At 39.0% G+C, this 18,368-nt stretch overlaps 1 protein-coding gene across 1 annotated transcript in view; it reads left to right on the top strand.

Moving 5' to 3' along the window:
- Positions 1-6,088, top strand: part of LOC139731031 (kinesin-like protein KIF18A) — a 28,378-nt gene extending 22,290 nt beyond the window's left edge. The window contains exons 16-20 of the mRNA XM_071641913.1: positions 200-404; positions 1,860-2,035; positions 4,668-4,752; positions 5,346-5,519; positions 6,022-6,088. Coding sequence (XP_071498014.1) covers positions 200-404; positions 1,860-2,035; positions 4,668-4,752; positions 5,346-5,519; positions 6,022-6,058 — 677 coding nt within the window. The 3' untranslated portion in view covers positions 6,059-6,088. The remainder of the gene's footprint in view (positions 1-199; positions 405-1,859; positions 2,036-4,667; positions 4,753-5,345; positions 5,520-6,021) is intronic.
- The last annotated feature ends 12,280 nt before the right edge of the window (positions 6,089-18,368 follow it).

Here is an 18,368-nt window from a genome sequence, read left to right as displayed (position 1 = left end):
AGTGAATGATTGTAAGAAATCCTGTTGTCTTTATTTGCTGTATTCTGTCTGAAAACATTCTAGAGTACGTAGAATGTAATTCACAAACCCAATGAGATGATTTTTCACTTTGGAGCAAAACACTGTTCTTCATTTGCACATTAAAAAAACAACCAAACAACCAAATTCTACTCTTGTATCTCTGTTCTCTTCTACACAGCATGCAAATTGACCTATGCCCAGGTAGCGAGTTCACCTGTAGTTAGCCAGCCTGCAAGAGTTCCATTTGCAAATATTTCTGTCAACTCGCCAGTCATCCGAAGTGCGCCCTCACCTGTCAAGAAGGCCCCAGCTCTCAACCAGTCCTTCACCATCTGCAAGGGAGTGCCAGAGGAGAACTTTAGACAGGATAATCAACAGAGAAAGTTAGTCCAATTAATGATTTCATGAAGGGATAATTCTCCTCAAGATTTAATTATGCATTGAGTTCATTCTTGACCCTGCATCGCAATTACCAAATTTTAAATGTGTCTACTTATGCTTTGTTTCATTTTTGTCTTGCTATTGTCTTTGTCTTGTAGTTGCTACTCTGCCTTGCAACTTTTGTGGCACATGGAGAGTTGATGAGTTATGGTGTTTGTGTGATAAGATGCTTTGTAGGATAAAAATATGCAGTGCATAAATTGCTTTTATCACATATGACACTATTTCAGTACTGTATAAATATGATCTCATCATCTTGCAGCCCCGTTTGTTACAATACATTACTAGAGGTATTGTGTCATTTTCTTTGGTCTGTATTAATAAAGATGGCTAACAATACTACTTAGGCATGATATAGGCAAAGCAAGCAATCAATTCCAGTCCATATGTGAGCATATAATGAATCTCCTCTTCATTACGAATCCATCAATTCTTCTAGAGAGAGAGAGGTTGTGGGGGGGGGGGGGGGTGGTGGGCATGTCATGATAAAGTTTGATATGGGCATTTCTGCAAAAAATGTTACCTTTCCTAAAATCATAAATCTGCAATAATTTGAAAAATATATGAGCTTCAGGGACAAATTAAGTATCAAATGCTAGAACTTGTTTAGTTCTTTCATTTAAGTGGTATTTTGATACAATTAAAGTGTTTTTAGGCATTCTTTTCTTTATTTAAAAAACAAAACAAAACACAATTTTGACTCTCATTATTCCATATTTAGAAATACTTCAGCATTTGTTTCAAAGAAGTTTATGGTTAAGAATGAACCAAAAAACACTAATATTAGCCTTGTCTGAGACATGGACTGTGTTACAGTATGAATATTCGGACTTTAAAAAGTGGACAAAGTTGTAATGTCCGTAACGCTACATTTGTGACCCTGTAGAGTAAATGCTGAATGTGTTGCACACCATTATCAATCTACAACTAAAACAGGACCAGAGCACTCGTTTCAGAAGAAAATTGATTTTACTTAATGCTCTGATTCACTAATTTCTCAACATATCCACATGAAGGTAAAAAATTGTGTCCAAAAATGCAATGTCCGTAACGGCAAACGTTTTGTGTAATATCTACCGAATGATTTATAGTAACTGATCAAAACTCAGACTGTTGACATTTCAGGATGACTGGGTTAGTGTAAACCATGAATGGATTAAGAATGATTATGCTGAGTTGTTGAAATAAGCCCACAAAGTCACCAAAAATTCTCTAAATGTAATGTCCGTAACGCTGGAATTGCCCATATGTTTAATAGTTTCCCTGTGACATTTTGTTGAGTTTGTCTCAAGAATCTTCCAATTTCATGTTCTCTAAAAAATGTGTCTGACAATACAGACTCGCTCCAGTACTTTCCAGTTGATGTCATTCTATCCATGGTCCCATTCACCTCACAGGCCCAGTCGCAGGGACACGTTTAGCGCCAGGTCCAGGCCCTCTCTCCATCATCAGCGCAGCCGGTCCCAGGGCCACCTCAACGTGGAGTCCAGACCGATGACGTCGAACGTCAAGACGCAGCACGCAGACACCCTCAGGAAATATGGCCTGCCCTCTATGGCAGACAACTCCTCAGGTGTGGATTGTGACTTTTCTATACAGACCGATGTAGATATCGGAAGAGAGGTCTTCTGACCATATCAGTTTCCAAGGGTTGCATTCTAAACCTTGAGAGGTACATTAATGCTGAAATTTTGTTTACCATAGTGGGATGGGATCATACATTTTGTGTAAATTTTTCAACATCATCCCTTGGTAACTTGCAAACTTTCTACTCCCAGATCTTAGAATTCTTATCCAACTATCCAACAAATCTGTACTGTAAGAATATGTTTTCAATAAGGTGAGGTGAAATACAGGCCCTGGGACAGATTTTTAGAGACAGAACAAAATTGTCTATAGGCCGTATGATGTGATTTTTATGCCTCCGCAACGAAGTGGCCGGAGGCATTATGTTTTCGGGTCGTCCGTCCGTCCGTCCGTCCGTCCGTACGTCCGTACGTCCGTCCGTACGTCCGTCCGTACGTCCGTCCGTCCCGTTTTGTTTTTGTCGATATCTCAAGAACCGTGTGGTGGTTTTACATCAAACTTGGTATGAGGGTATATCCTTGGGGGATAATACTTTGTGTGGATTTTAGGGTCACAGGGTCAAAGGTCAAAGGTCACAGGTTATTTTGTGGAAAAAAAATGAAATTTCATGTTTTTCTCCATATCTCGCAAATGGTTCAAGGTATCTTCATGGAACTTAGTATATATGCTTGTACCGATGGGCAGTGATTATCTAGGGAAGTTGGGGGTCATGGGTCAAAGGTCAGGGGGGTCAAAGGTCAAGATCAGCTCCTCAAAATATCACTACTTTCCTTAAAATGCAATTATGTCTGAAGTTTTTTTTTTTTTTTAACTTGATGTATGGCATGTATTACCCAATATATATTTTTGGGGAAGTTTCTTGCCAAAAGGTCAAAGGTCAAAAGGTAAAGGTCAAGTGAAAGTGCTAAATTGCACTTTTTCCTCCATATCTCGAAAGTAACTCAAGGTATCATCATGAAACTTACATATTTATGCATGTTCAACCTAACAGTGATTCTCTTTGGAACTGTGAGGTCAAAGGTCAAAGGCCAGGTTTAGATAATGCTATTTTCGCATTCAATACTGAAATTATACTTTTTCTCAATACCTTGAAAATTACTCAATGCATAAACTTATAAAAGGGTCAAAAGTCAAGTAAAAATCATCAGTTCCCCAAATACCTGCACTCTGACATTTTAATCATTCATCCAATTGAACCTAGTTCTAGGAAAGTGAACATTCAGCTTATTTGTGTCAAACCTGTCATTTTAATATTTTGCCAATTGTGTGAAACTGTCATCACACATTGTCAAGACATTGTACTATAGACCTATTAGGAGAACCATGCATTATGGCGGAGGCATATCAGTAGCCGTAGCGATATATCTAGTTTGAAGAATGAATGTTGTGACATTTTTTCCCAACTGCAATGTCCACTTGGAGTTCTCATGTTGCTTAGCTCTTTTTACTGATACTTTCCTGTGCATTACCTTAGAAAATGCACAGTGTCAGTTTGTGAGCCAGTGTTTCATCTAAAGTTTCATCTAAAGTCTTTTCACACAAACTAGATAGAAACTTGTATATCACTCGCTTAGTATGGGTAATATGATCAGGGATTTTTATGCCTTCGCCAACGAAGTGGCCGGAGGCATTATGTTTTCGGGTCGTCCGTACGTCCGTCCCGTTTTGTTTTTGTTGATATCTCAAGAACCTTGAGGTGGTTTTGCATCAAATTTGGTATGAGGGTATATCCCCCTGGGGGGATAATACTTTGTTTGGATTTTAGGGTCACGGGGTCAAAGGTCAAAGGTCACAGGTTATTTTGTGAAAAAAAGGTTGAAATTTCATGTTTTTCTCCATATCTCGCAAATGGTTCAAGGTATCTTCATGGAACTTAGTATATATGCATGTACCGATGGGCAGTGATTATCTAGGGAAGTTGGAGGTCATGGGTCAAAGGTCAGAGGGTCAAAGGTCAAGGTCAACTCCTCAAAATATCACTACTTTCCTTATATTTATGCAATGCCTGAAGGATTTTTTTAAAACTTGATGTATGCATGTATAACCCAATATATATTCTGTGGGAAGTTTCTTGCCAAAAGGTCAAAGGTCAAAAGGTCAAAGGTCAAGTGAAAATGCTAAATTGCACTTCTTCCTCCATATCTCAAAAGTAACTCAAGGTATTATCATGAAACTTACATATTTATGCATGTTCTACCTAACAGTGATTCTCTTTGAAACTGTGAGGTCAAAAGTCAAAGGCCAGGTTTAGATAATGCTATTTTACCATTTGATACTGAAATTATACTTTTTCTCAATACCTTGAAAATTACTCAATGCATAAACTTATAAAAGGGTCAAAAGTCAAGTAAAAATCATCAGTTCCCCCAAATACCTGCACTCTGACGTTTTAATCATTCATCCAATTGAACCTAGTTCTAGGAAAGTGAACATTCAGCACATTTGTGGCAAACCTGTCATTTTAATGTTTTGCCAATTGTGTGAAACTGTCATCACACATTGTCAAGACATTGTACTATAGACCTATTAGGAGAACCATGCATTATGGCGGAGGCATACACCAGTCGCCGTAGCAACATTTCTAGTTCATTCATGTCAACCTTTTTCCATTCCCACAGGGGGTCCAAGTAAACCAGTCCCTGCCTACATGTCCATGACGAAAGCAGCAGCCGGGAAGAGAAGGGGAAACTATGGGGAGGCACGGTAGGTTCTGTCATGCGTTGTACATGCTCAATCATTATATTTAAATGCAAGAGGCCACTTTTCAGTGACTGCTTATCATTCCTAAGGTGACAAGACCTCGAATCTATAAAATCATGAATTTTCAAGACAGTGAAAAACTTTTTCATCTTTGCAAAATAACATCAAGGCATGCTGACATTGAATAATGTAAAACTATCGCTTTGGATTATTTTGCTATTTTTAGTGGTTAAAACTGAAGTCGGTATATTTGATATTCAAAATTGAGGTAGGGTTTTGGGGAATATTATGCTACTTAAGATACATTTGGTGGAATCACCCCCCCCCCCAGATTTAGCCAAAAATGCCCAGCCTGATAAGGTTTAATGCACCATGAGCGTCAAAATTGTGCACTTCATATGCAATTAACCTCTATTAACATCATTATCATTAAGTGATGGTTTTCTTTTCACTCTTGATGTGCTTTTTGTTCTCTTTCTGTGAATTTAAATATCTACCGTCCAGTGGTATGCAAAGATCCATTTGCCACTCATATTGAGGGTTTGAAGTTCACATTTATGACTGTCTGGTTTCACTTCTACTTCATACTTGAACAGTCCCCTATCCCAGACAACGAAGGAGAATGTTCCTCCGGCCAACAGAGGGCGCCCTCTCTTCTCGGCTGGTCCGTTTTCCATGAAAGGAAATGTCAACAACAGCAACAACAACAGAGGGAGCAGCTTGGCCAGATCCTTCAGTGTTGGCAACATTCGGCAGGCCTCCAGAAACATGTGAGCTCTAGCAGTATAGACAAAAGAATGATATGAATTTTAGGGTTTCTGGGACGAACACTGAACAAGGGCTTTCTATAGCTCAGTCGATGGAGCACCGGACTAACAATCCGGAGGTCTCGGGTTCGAATTCTGATGGAATCCCATTTTCTTTGCTCATTTTTCCACTAATGAATATCTGTCACATCGAATTCATGTGAGGCCCACTAAGAATTTATGTAGTATGTAGAAAGGATGGGGAATTCGACTCAAATGCAACACATAAAACTTTTAAGCACAGCCCCATGTACCAGTAAGTGCAATGTGTAAGTCACCACTTGGGCTGTTGTACATTAATCCAATGATGTTATATTTGACAAAAAAGGAGCACAAAATTATTACCCAGACAGCATACATGTAAGTTAGGTTGTTTTTGTCCATGACCATTGACACATGAGGGTCAGCTCAATTTCCTATTAATAGCTAACTTCTTTTGCACTTCTCTAATTCTTCTTCTCTGCAGGAGTAACAGCAAGAGCCATTCTGCATGGAATTTTTGAAGCCTGCCATCCTAAGGCTAGCCAGAGAGAGATCCACCTGGTGTCATCTGTGTCCTCACATCCAAGATTTCAGATTCCATGGAAACCAGATGGCTTTTCAAGACATCTGTAGTCAGTAGCATTGTTCTCTTGAGTAAACCAAACTTTTATGTGACACTACATCATGAGCAAATGTTACTGGTATTCAGCTACATACTTGTCATAGCAAGATTGTAGTTTGGGTGTATGCCATGCACCCACAAACGTTCCAATATTTATTATGGTGTTGCATGACAAATCAGTGTACCAGCAAATTCTTTGAATATGAAGTCATAAACTTGGGAATCCACTTTATGAATTCAGTGAGGAATGGACAAAATGGCAGTGTGTGAAACCAGACAATCTGGGAAGGTTAGAGAACATGTGTTCTGTGTTGCAAGTGGTACCAGTGTGTGTAAGACCAATGCAAGTTGGAGGCAAAGTACTGAGTAATCCACAAAGGCCACAAGGCTTAGCTAGAAATTTGATCTATTTTAGCAAAAACAGCAACGAACAAACAAACAACAACAAATGAACAAAACAGTGTATTTTGGTGGAATATGTAAAAATCTGATGACTACTCTTACTTTGATTCACCAAAATAAAGAATCATGCAAGGATACACTGTATCACTATTTGTATCATGGTCAGAAACTAATGGGTGGACTATGTGTTTTGCCAGATATTAAAAAGTCAAGCACAGAGAAACAAAAGTTTGGAAATGCAAATCACTATTTAGTGATGCACTATAACAAGTACCAATAGGTATGTTTAAAATGGAGCTGAAAAGCTAATCTGTCATTTGTTATATTCAACACGGAGGGCCAGGGTGCAAGGCCTTTAATGGTGGTGCTTGTGTGGCTTTGAACAAGATACTTTACCCACAGTCTACCCCTCTACCCAGGTGTAAGATCATATGGGTACCCCTTTGGATACCCCTTTGAGAGCTGGATATGGTACAATTATTTGTGGTTGGGTTTGGTGTGTGTGTGGTAGAGTGGCATCCTGAGTGGATGCTACTGAGAAAATATGGTGACAAGACTAGGCCATATGTGTTGGCTTGCTTCCACTGACTATAGAGTAATAATATACATTGAGTAAGAGAACTTGGTGGAAAAGTGGTTCTTATAAAACAACTTTTATCATTGTTGTAATCAGAATTGTACCACGCAAGAATTGATTGAAGACTCAGAAATCAAAGGAAAAGATATCAATTCAGGTTTAACCCGTTGAGGACAGTTTGGTTTTGCTGCAACGCGCATTTCCCATAGATGCGTGCCCAAGTATACTCGGGACTCGTCCTCAATGGGTTAATCATCATCAGATGGGTATGAAGAAACTTTGAATACAATATTTGAATATCAGTACGTCCTCTAACATACTGCAATGTAGGGATCTCAAGAAACAGCTGGCCCAGTCAAATGCTCACTTGGAAGTCCTTATTTTGTAACATCATGTGAGATAATGAGTTCTAAGACTAATATTCCTTTTTATTTATTTGGGTTTTTTTTAACCTCTTCTTTTCCTCTCTGGGGATATGTAATCAGATGGTATCCCAGTTTGTACTGGGCACAACCATGACATGAACATGCTTTTTTTTTTTGGTAAAAATGCAAAGATAATGATATTTCTCACTAAAAACAGTCAGAAACATTGACTGAGACGTATCACAATCATGTGACAGAAAAAAAAAAAAAACACCTCCAACATTTTCATTCATGAGATGACTAGTTGAGCTGAAATTAGAGCAGGCTGCTTGATATTTGTCCAGTAGCATCACAAATACGTACATGTACATTGTATTTCACTTTGTAGACAAAGAGCGTATTTCTCTTTGAAGTACATTCAAGTTGAGATTTTGCAATTTGGGGAAAATAATTGTTTGGCAATGAACTGCACTCTTTGAAAGATAATGCTGCTTAGATGAGATATTTTCCTAATGAGTTGCTTTAGCACAGAGGTGACTGGTCTGAATTTGTAAACACAGTACAGAGACGCAAAACTTGACATGCATGTAAAATGTAGGATCCAGCAGTTATAAGTCAAATCACATCAAAATGAACTGATAGGAATGTGCTATGAGATCCATAGCATGCTTTGTAATGCAACATTTCTTCCTGCAGCAATGCTCTTGTAGTATATTAGAATCATCTTTACTTGATGTCATCTTGAGTAGGTTTGTGACTAAATTATGCTAGACTGAAAATTTGTTCTTGTTAGCAAAAAACAGATTATTCTTAGCCATTTATACATACTCTGCACCTACAGATGCAAGTTAAGTTAAACAAAATTTGTTTGCATACTGTACTTTAACAATTTCATGCTAGTTATCTACAAGTATATGAATTTTTGATGTTTATCTACAAATCATGTTGATAAGTGTACCTTTTCTCAGCATTTCTACAGCAAGCTCTCAGCATTCTACACTTGATTTTCTGAAATTCATCTCCTAATCCATCATACAAAATAATTTTTGTACCCCCCCCCCCCCAAAAAAAAAAGGAAGGTTCTCTCCTCACTTCTGAAATTATGGTTGAAAGTGACCAAAGGGTTTTATAGTGGAACATCTGGACTCTAATGAACTTGGTTATATTTGTAAATTTGTTGTAAATATGTTGAACAAAATCCTATTGAGAAATGTATTTCTATCACATCGAACTGTACATGTAATATGTGGATGCCTAATGACAAGCTTTGTGTACATTTCTTTGCTGTTGTTTTTGCTGATTACAGATTTTTTTTTTTCTATGTGACAATCAAAAGTTGTCATGCATAGGAAATAAAGTAAGCAGAGCTTTGCTGCACTCCAAAGCTTATCCAGACATCTGCCTGGTTCTCTTCTCTTTGCTAGTTCATGGTGGCATCAGTCTGTGAGTGTAGGGTCTGTTGTGATGATCATGTGAGCTTATTTAAAGGGAACCCAAACCCAAAGAGAAATGTGGATTGAGTGAAAGCAGCAAACATTAGTAGAACACACCAGTGAAAGTTTGAGGAAAATCGGACAATCGTTGCAAAAGTTATGAATTTTAAAAAGTTTTGGTGTTGGAACTGCTGGACAAAGAGACTACTAGAAGTTATGGCGTCATGTGTGGACAATACAAATAAAATATGAAGGGAATTCCTCAAAAAGTCACTTTTCTAACATAATGAAAGAGTACTTGACTAACTGCTTCCAGAAAGCAGGGGGGATAATTGCTACCCTTAATATACAGTATGTCGGTATCAAGTTGATGGAATGCATAATTTTCATGAAAAATGAATTTTTGTAGAATTCCCTTTATATTTTCTCTATATTATTGTCCACACATATTATGTCGTAATCTCTAGTCGTCTCCTCATCCAGCGGTTCCAACACCAAAACGTTAACAATTCATAACTTTTGCATCAATCGTCCGATTTTCCTCAAATTTTCACTGGTGTATTCTACTAATGTTGCTGATTTCTCTTTGGGTTTTGCTTTCCTTTAAGCCTCTGCATGCCACATTAATTTCCTGTCCATAGGTTTGTGTGTGAAATTTGTGCACATTTCTTGGCTTGCTTTGCTTGCCCGTTACAGCGAGAGGGCCGTGTCAAAAGGCTATGAATAGAGCTGCTGGCATCTTAACCTTGTCTTTGAAGGACCAATAGTATGTGGTAGGCTGAACCAGCCGTGAACAATGACCGAATCAAGAGATGAACCAAGAATGAAATAACTGTATTTCTATTATTTTCGACATACTGTAAGAATCGGCTTTATTCCCACGTTTAGAATATGGCAGCTGCGGAAGCATGGGTCCATACAACAGTGCTCTCTGAACTTCTGGGTCAGTTTTCCTTTGACGTGAACAGGTGTACTAATGCACGCATTGAAACAAACCCACACACGCACATAAACAAAGTTGTCATTCAGTTCCACGCACACATGCTCGTATACATTGCACAAATTCCTTAAAAATCTGGGATAAACACTTGGGAACTATCAAAGCAACCTCATAGAACAATTGGCAGTTCACGGCCCATATTTATTACTTTTTTCATAATTATTTATTACAAGTACATTGTAGACTACTCCATAAACACCCAATCATTTACAGAATTTCTTCCAAAAAGAAAACATGTACACTGGATTCATTACGACATTACACCAATCTCGGATCACTACAACCAAAGAAGACTATTACCTACACATTTCATATTGCCCATTTCCACTCATGTTCCTCTTATCATCCTGACCTTTGACCTTAACACAGATCTAAGCTTAGACTCTGTACCTTATTAGACTCTCATATACAAAATGGAAGTTAAGATGAAAAGAGTGGCTTCAAGAGAGGGAAATATGAGTGATATGGACTCATTGCCAGTATATATAAATATGATATGCGCACCAGGTCAGGAAAAATAATATCAATGTATGCACTGGGAGCCTCCTAGTTGTACAGTTGTAGCAAAAGTCTTTTAGAGGAGAAATTTGACGTCAAAAGAGTTTTCTTTAGTGTCTTCTTACAGACATAAAATGCAAAGCACATTTAAATGGCACATATTCCGGATAAACAAATGAAAGTACTAGAAGCATTTCATGATATGCTACTGCTACATGGTATGTAAGCAGGGGGGGGGGGGGGAACTCACACACATCTATCTGTATCATTCATGCAAAGAGTTCAAACATCTGAAAGGGTGTATGGTAAACCAGAGATTTGTACAAGTAATTATGTTTTGCGATAATCAGTTTTTACTTTGGGTAATTGCAGATCTTTATACGTTGCAACTATCTGTAGTGTGGTTGAACAAGTATACATGATGTACTTCCTTTGCCTCTTATTCAAGTACTAAGCTAATGCTGCTTTAGAGCAGCCTAGCTGCCCATAAATACTAAATCATAGCAATGATTCTACTCCTAAGACAGTCAGTAAAAATAGAGCTGTGGTGTGGTCTATTGCAGGTAGACACACATACATCTGAGACAAAATAATTGACCAGCAAGATTTGGGGCAACCTGCTTACAAACTCAAACAAATCTTTAAACTGCAGCCTGTCACTTTTCCACATTACTAAACTACACCTCTGATTTAATTCAGTCCTTCATGATTCCTCAAATCACACGATGAGGTCTTTGTCTGACTAAAAATAGGAGATCTCAATAACGTTCCTCAAATGCAGCTGGGCAACTGAGGGGGGGATTCCTAGTAATCGTGAAAAGCATTGGCAAGTAAGACTATCAAGAATGTAACCATGGAATCAGCAACTTAACATGCATATACATGATAATTTTTGGGTCTTTGACCATTGACAGGTAAACTAACTAGATAGAGGTATATGTGTACAGTGCACTCCTGTTATAACGAACATGGTTAGAACGAAATTCCGGTTACAACGAAATAACAAATTCAGGTCGCAAAAGTATCTGCTCTATGTTTTTTAATGTTTATTTGTTCGGTTATAATGAAACTTTGATATAATGAAAGAAAACTGCCGGCCCCGAGGCCTTTGTTATAATGGGAGTCCACTGTACTGTGAAAACTACTGAGAGAGAAAAGAGAATGGTGAGTTGTGACAAAGCAATGGTCATTCATGACATGTATTTCAGTTGATGGTCACTCGGTATTAAAGCTGTCTGGTGAGGTTCCACCAGTAAATATCAGTGCTCCATTCCCACTGACAGACAAATTTTATCCACCAAGTAGTCAATGTTCCTCCATGGTGCTGCTATAGAGGCCTCACCACCAGACAACCAGCTTTGAACTGCAAGCAATTCAAGTATCTACGGTATTTCATGAGTGGTATACCAGCACCACAAGGAATTACACAGTGTGTATAGCTGGAAGGCCAATTATGTAAATCTGACTGTGCTGTGGACATCAGGTACCGAAGTATTTCATCTTTCACATAAAGTTCGCTCAGAAAAGAATGTAACAGCCATACCTTGAGGCCATTAAGGAAGTTAAGATTTATTGCAGTACATACTATATTTCTTTTTATAGTCAACATTTCAGAGCAACTGTTGAAATTACACTATGCCCCTCCCCCATTTCTCAGTAGGATTATCGCAATAACTAAGATTCACACAGAGATACGAACAGGTGGGACTACACACTCATGTCTTCATAAGGAGCACAGCCATTTGATACCAGTATTTTATAGAGCTCTCCTAAACATAAAAAGAGTTAAATTCATATATTTTTCTTTCCTCATAAATGTATTTCATCCACATCAACCACAAGAAGTTCCCCCTATTTACAACATGGCATTCCACAAACCATTACTTGGCAGCATATCGGTACCAATTTTACAGTGCAGTATGCAGTAGTGTATGTAACCATTTCAACTGGCAAGCAAGCCACTTACCAGCTTGAAGCAGGGCCAGAAAAAAACTATAGCCTTATATCTATCTTGTAAAGGAAACACATACTAGGTGTCCTAAAACCTCTGATGGCACACCGGCATACTATGTAATGCAGAGATGCCACGTAGTAGTTTCTCAACTGGCTGGGAGTAAGAAACTGATTTAGCAAAGCAACCAAAGAGATAGGGGTGGGGGGGGGGGGGGGGCTAATTTTGAAATTAGAAATTGGGCAATTTGGTGCACACTTATGATACAATTTTACTTGTGTAATTCTCATCTATTCGTTACGGAATATGGTCCTACAAGATAGTGTTTGGAGCATTATTTCTTTCTTTCTTTCTTTCTTTCTTTCTTATTTTGGCCAAAATTTTGGTCAAGGGTAAATGGGCCTATTTTGTATGACTTACATGACTCAGTTGATGCCATAATTTTTAGAGACCTCTTTGGATTACACTAGTTAGAAAGGGAAATAGCTTTTAGACACAGCCATGCAGGTATCCTCTGGCCAACAAAAAGAATAAGGATAAAGTTTACATTACTCAATTCAAAATAAGCGGGCTTCTCATGTAATGTTCATCATTGATCTACCTGCCCCATTTTTTCTTCTTTCTGGGAGGTATGAGAAAATGACAGCTAGGCGGGTAGGCCTAAGATGGGTTGCTGGGCAGTGAGACTCATGCCAAAGGTGTGAGACTGGGTAGGTCTGGTAATGCATCCAAACAGAGTACATACAATATGTGTATGCCTAAATATTGAGCAGCAATTACATGGAATGGCAGACTTGACCATTATAAGCAGGTGGTCCTCACAGACAGGTAGGTAGCATTTTGGTATTTCACTACCTATACACTCATATTACCTAACATGCAAAATAAGTACAATATAGAGGTGTATACAAAGATGAACTCAAAGCTGGATGGGTTCACCAACTGCCTTTTAATAATTAAAAATAAAAATACGAACATATCTACCCAATGTAACTAACTCAGGGTGGGTAAACACACAGTGAATGACCACAAGTGCAATGGAACAAGATTTACACATGGTGAAAAATAAAGCGCTTTACTCAACAAGGGGAAGCAAAGTGGAATACTGATAGTGCTCCTCATCATTCACCCAATGCAAAATCTTGTTCCACTGAATGTATGAAGGCCATTCACTATTTAGCTTGAGTGTCAAACAGCAAACTTAAATATGAGGCCTAACTTTGCAGCTTTAAGTCAAATACTAAAAATATTTATATGTCCATTCTTTAATGACTTAAGATAAGGACAAGATAAAATAATAAATAAAAGGAAAATATACATGGAGATACACAGTGAGACTGCTGAATGATAGCAGAAATATTTGGTTCAAAATATGATTATTTTTTGCTGTTCCTACAGCACAGGCTAATGTCCATTTGTTTCTTTCTACATGGTGTGAGCTACCAACTACAATGAGCTCTGAATACCGAGAGAAAATTACTAGAAGACTTGTAGGCACCTAGCTGAATACATGTCACCACACACCATTACTATATGCAAGTAAAGTAGATGCTGATACAAAGAGCTGAATACAACATGCTCACTAGCAAGCACATACCACATGGCATCACAGTGGTACAGCAAGTATCTCATGGGGAAAGCAATGCAGTCATGCTAGCCACACTTTGGGATGCATAAATAACATCATAACGGACACAAACAAAGTGATCATAGGGTGCGTTCAAGCGCTCTCCTAAAGCGATATGAACTGTACCATACCCGCACCAGAGGAGCGCTTGAACGCTCCTAAATTGTACCGTACCAAACAGAACCAAGCCAAAAGTGGACCACTTCCCGATGTGCTCTAAAAAGGTACCAAAAGCGTACCGAAAGTTGGCATGTGAGAATGCACGTAACATGCACATATGTCATAATACAAAGAGTTCATTCTCTTTGTTCGGGACATACATAAGTAGTTTCAGCAGGCCAGGTGAATGACCCTGTTGCTACAAAATGCATGGCCCCCTCAAAAATAACTCATGAGGTAAGCCTTCCCCACAGAACACTTGAACCCTCCAAATCTGGCACAGTTCAGTATGGTTCACTTTGGTTCGCTTTTTGAGTGCTCAAATGTACCCATAGACCCCGTGGACTGATATGTTGCTATGGGTTACGCATCACAATAACATCACAAAGTAACAGACTTTGGTCCCAAACACTGACCTTCAAAGTGGCAGCTCTCCCAGTTCTACCCACTGTCATCTCACAATGCCATCTAGCAATAGTGGGGCAAATTTGGCCAGTGATCTATCACTTGGTCTATTTCCACTTCTTCTGATAGCCATTTAGTCTCAACCCACATGGTCTAATCCCGTTTCGTCTACAACCATTTCGTCTAATGACCATTTAATCCAATAGCCACTTAGCCTCTTTACTAGTTGGTCTACTTCCAGATGGGCTATACCCATTTCATGTAATACCCACAGTTTACTAGACAAGATGGGAAAAATCCCAGGGACAAATTTGCAACTAGACCGTCTGGTCATTAGACGAAATGATAATTAGCCAAACTGGGCATTAGACCAAGTAAAGAGTAGACCAAACGGGCATTTGACACAATTGATAGTAGACCAAATGAGTTTAGGCGTAGTGGTGTTAGATGAACTCGGAAGTAGACCATCTGATCGTAGACCAAGTGGCAATAAACCATTTGCCCCTTAAGACACTCACATCTACATTTGCCCATGAGTGATGGCCTTATTTGTGTAATCTCCTTAACTTCTTCTTCAGGTAATATCTATAGATGATAACAAATTTTCATTGCAATGTTTCATAATACCCCTAAGAGAAAAAAAAAAATACATATCTTGGCAGTCAAATATATACTGCATCATAGCAGGAGAGGTTTATGTCAGTAGACACTGCCGTCATATGAGCCCCTATTGAGGTGTACCCAAGACAAGAGTCACATACATGTACATGACACAAAAATTTCTTGAACCACAATTTGAGCTCCAACATTGTTGCTATTTGCTACTTGATGACATCATGATGACATCATAGACTTCATACTCTGGTCTTTTGACATCTAAATCGACAGCTCTTCCCAAGCTCTAACCAAAATGGCAATTTGTCATACATCACTCTTGGTGGAAAAGACAAAAAATCCACACAGACAACATGAATGTGTGCACATCAATTGATGTATACTGGATCTCACCAGTGAGAAGCTCGTTGCAATAATCATCATCCAAGTCAATCTCGCATACCAGAAGTCAGTCAAACTCTGACTGCCCCCCTAAATCTTTCACACAACAAATGCTCTACTCATATGAGATTTTCTTCTCTTCTTTCTAGTTTGTTAATAGGTTTTTGTTTTTTGTTTGTTTTTTGTTTGTTTGTTTGTTTGTTTTGCAAATGACATGGATGAATTCCCACAGAGAATCACTGTCAGAAGACAAGTGAAAATTTAAAAATTTGAAATTTAGATGAATGGACAATTCATGCTGTGTCCTAGGAAACTGTTGTTAGGCAGCAATTATGCATGAAGAAAGAAACTGCAAGTCTTGCAGGACTCACATGCTCTGTTTCAGCAGTAAAGTTTTCCTTTATGACTTTAGAATGGAAGTGAAATTAGGTGATTTTACCTGAAAAAAAAAAGACTTTGAATCTAACATTTGTCTGATTTTCTTTATTAATTTCGATGGAGAAATATTGAAGGGTGTGAAACCCATACAGTCAATGTGAAACAAGTAATATGTAATAAAAAATACCCACATCTAAATAATTTGTTATGTGGCAATGGTATTGCTTTACTGTTGAATAGATCTTTACCATTTCAACAGTTATCTTTACCACCATCATACATATGAGACCTATACATATCTTGAATACATATCTTTTACACAGAACACACTAACAGAAGTGTGACACTGTGTAACACTTGATACAACACACCTTGGCTTAGCAACATGACACACAAGCAAACGTTCAATATTCTTTCTACACCGTGTACAAAGAATGACAACTAACATGAAGCAATCACGACAGACATACTTTAGTGCAGTGCTATATTTCATGTAGTTCTTGGAAGTCCACTGAGATCTCTCTCTTGTTCTCACCCTAGCTGTTTGCTTCGTTTGCCAATCAACTGACTCCAGTGACTGCCGATAGACAAGCAGGCAGTCAGGCTTTGTGATAACATCAGGGTCCCGTTGCATAAAACTTTTTTAAGGTTGCTAACCTAAGAACGTAAAATCCGTTGCATAAAAACTCTGGTTGGGAGTTTCCAACCAGAATTTTGTGATTTCAACCGGAAAAAAATCCGGTTGGAGTTTTATGCAACGGGCCCCAGGTAATGTTGATGATGTCGTCACATTACCATGGCGACTACAGAGAAGAAGATAGACCTCTTGAAGCTTGCTGCTGATCCATTCCAAGAGTTATAAATCTACCCAATTCATCACCAATTAAGATTTCGAGACGACCTGTTGTTCTTAATGACATGTTTGGCTCAAGGGATGCCTGTACTATCTTGGCTTCTGAGCCACCTACAGCTAAAATCCTGGGATCCAATAGTTGCACACATTACGATCAGGGAGGTTTCATGAGAAAAACAGGGAGATGCTCCTGTGTTACTAACATCTCAATGGGCAAAGCTAAACTCCAATTCAGGAAGGCTTTGAAGCTGTACAAGGTGCTACATAAGCGTTTGCCTGATTGCTCCGGGGCAAGTGAAAACCAAAGTCAGGCAAGTATTTTGGAACAATGAGCAAGCCAAAAGTTTTGAAGCCACTTTTTCTAACTTTTCCCCCTACAACCCACAAAGTCAACCATACAGAAGCCCAAAGAAAATGACTGTTTAGTGATACAATGCACTTTAATTTCATTTCAGCAACTTTCCAACACTTTATGTGAAGAAGCTCCAATGCAAAGCAACACCAACACTCGACTGAACCAAGTTTGTCACTCCAGTGTGTTAAGGGTGTGCTGACTATTCAAATGATTGTGTCCTATTAAGCCCTTTACAAGTTATCTTTTTAATATCATTTTCTTATATTTTTGGAATTTCTTTTTGGGGCTAGCAAAATTGATGTTCAGGCAAGTGTTCTGCAACAATTTGAAAATCTGCTTGCCCGACTGGGTAAGTGGTTTTTAAAAAAACAAGAGACCCGCGGGTCTAGCGCTCACCTGAGTATCGCAAGTTCACCTTTCACGCAGTCACTAATCTAAATTATTCACAACTCTACCAAAATTTGACGAGGCATTCTCAAGTGGAAGATGAAAATGTACAATAAGGGCCCAATTTTTTCAAGATTCCTTAATTTGGGGGAATTGGGGCCCCCTGGGGCCCTCTGGGTGGGGCATGGTGCCCAGTTTGATAAATTGAGATCCTGACCACCTAGGGATGCTACCTGCCAAGTTTGACAAAAATCCATCATGAGGTTTTCAGGAAGAAGATGAAAATGTACAATTCAGGCCCCCATTTGGACCCTTCCAACCACCCCCCCCCCCCCCTACCCCCAAGAGGGGCACCCCTGGATCTCCTATGAACAAACTTGAAACTACAGTCATTAATGTACTCACTCATAGTATTATCTCAGCTCTATAACTTCTGATTCTAGAGAAGATTTTTAAAGATTCCTTCATTTGGGGGGTTTGGGCCCCCTGGGGGCCCCCTGGGCGAGGCATGGTGCCCATTTTAACAAATTGAGATCCTAACCCCCTAGGGATGCTACCTGCCAAGTTTGGTGAAAATGGGTCATGGGGTTCTCAAGAAGAAGATAAAAATGTACAATTTAGGCCCCATTAGGACCCCTCCTCACCCCCCCCCCCCCCCCCCCCCCCCCCCGGGTCCCAAGGGGGGCACCCCTGATTCTGCCATGAACAAACTTGAAACTACAGTCATCAATGTGCTAACTCATAGTATTAACCTAGCTCTATCACTTCTGGTTCTAGAGAAGAAGATTTTTGCAGATTCCTTAATTTTGGGGGGTTTGGGCCC

Source organism: Diadema antillarum, unplaced genomic scaffold (genome assembly GCF_040938485.1).
Source record: "Diadema antillarum isolate AM-2024a unplaced genomic scaffold, OU_Dant_1.0 seq00000348_RagTag, whole genome shotgun sequence".
NCBI lineage: Eukaryota > Metazoa > Echinodermata > Echinoidea > Diadematoida > Diadematidae > Diadema > Diadema antillarum.
Note: the sequence above shows the minus strand (reverse complement) of the source record. Positions and strands in the feature narration are given on the sequence as shown.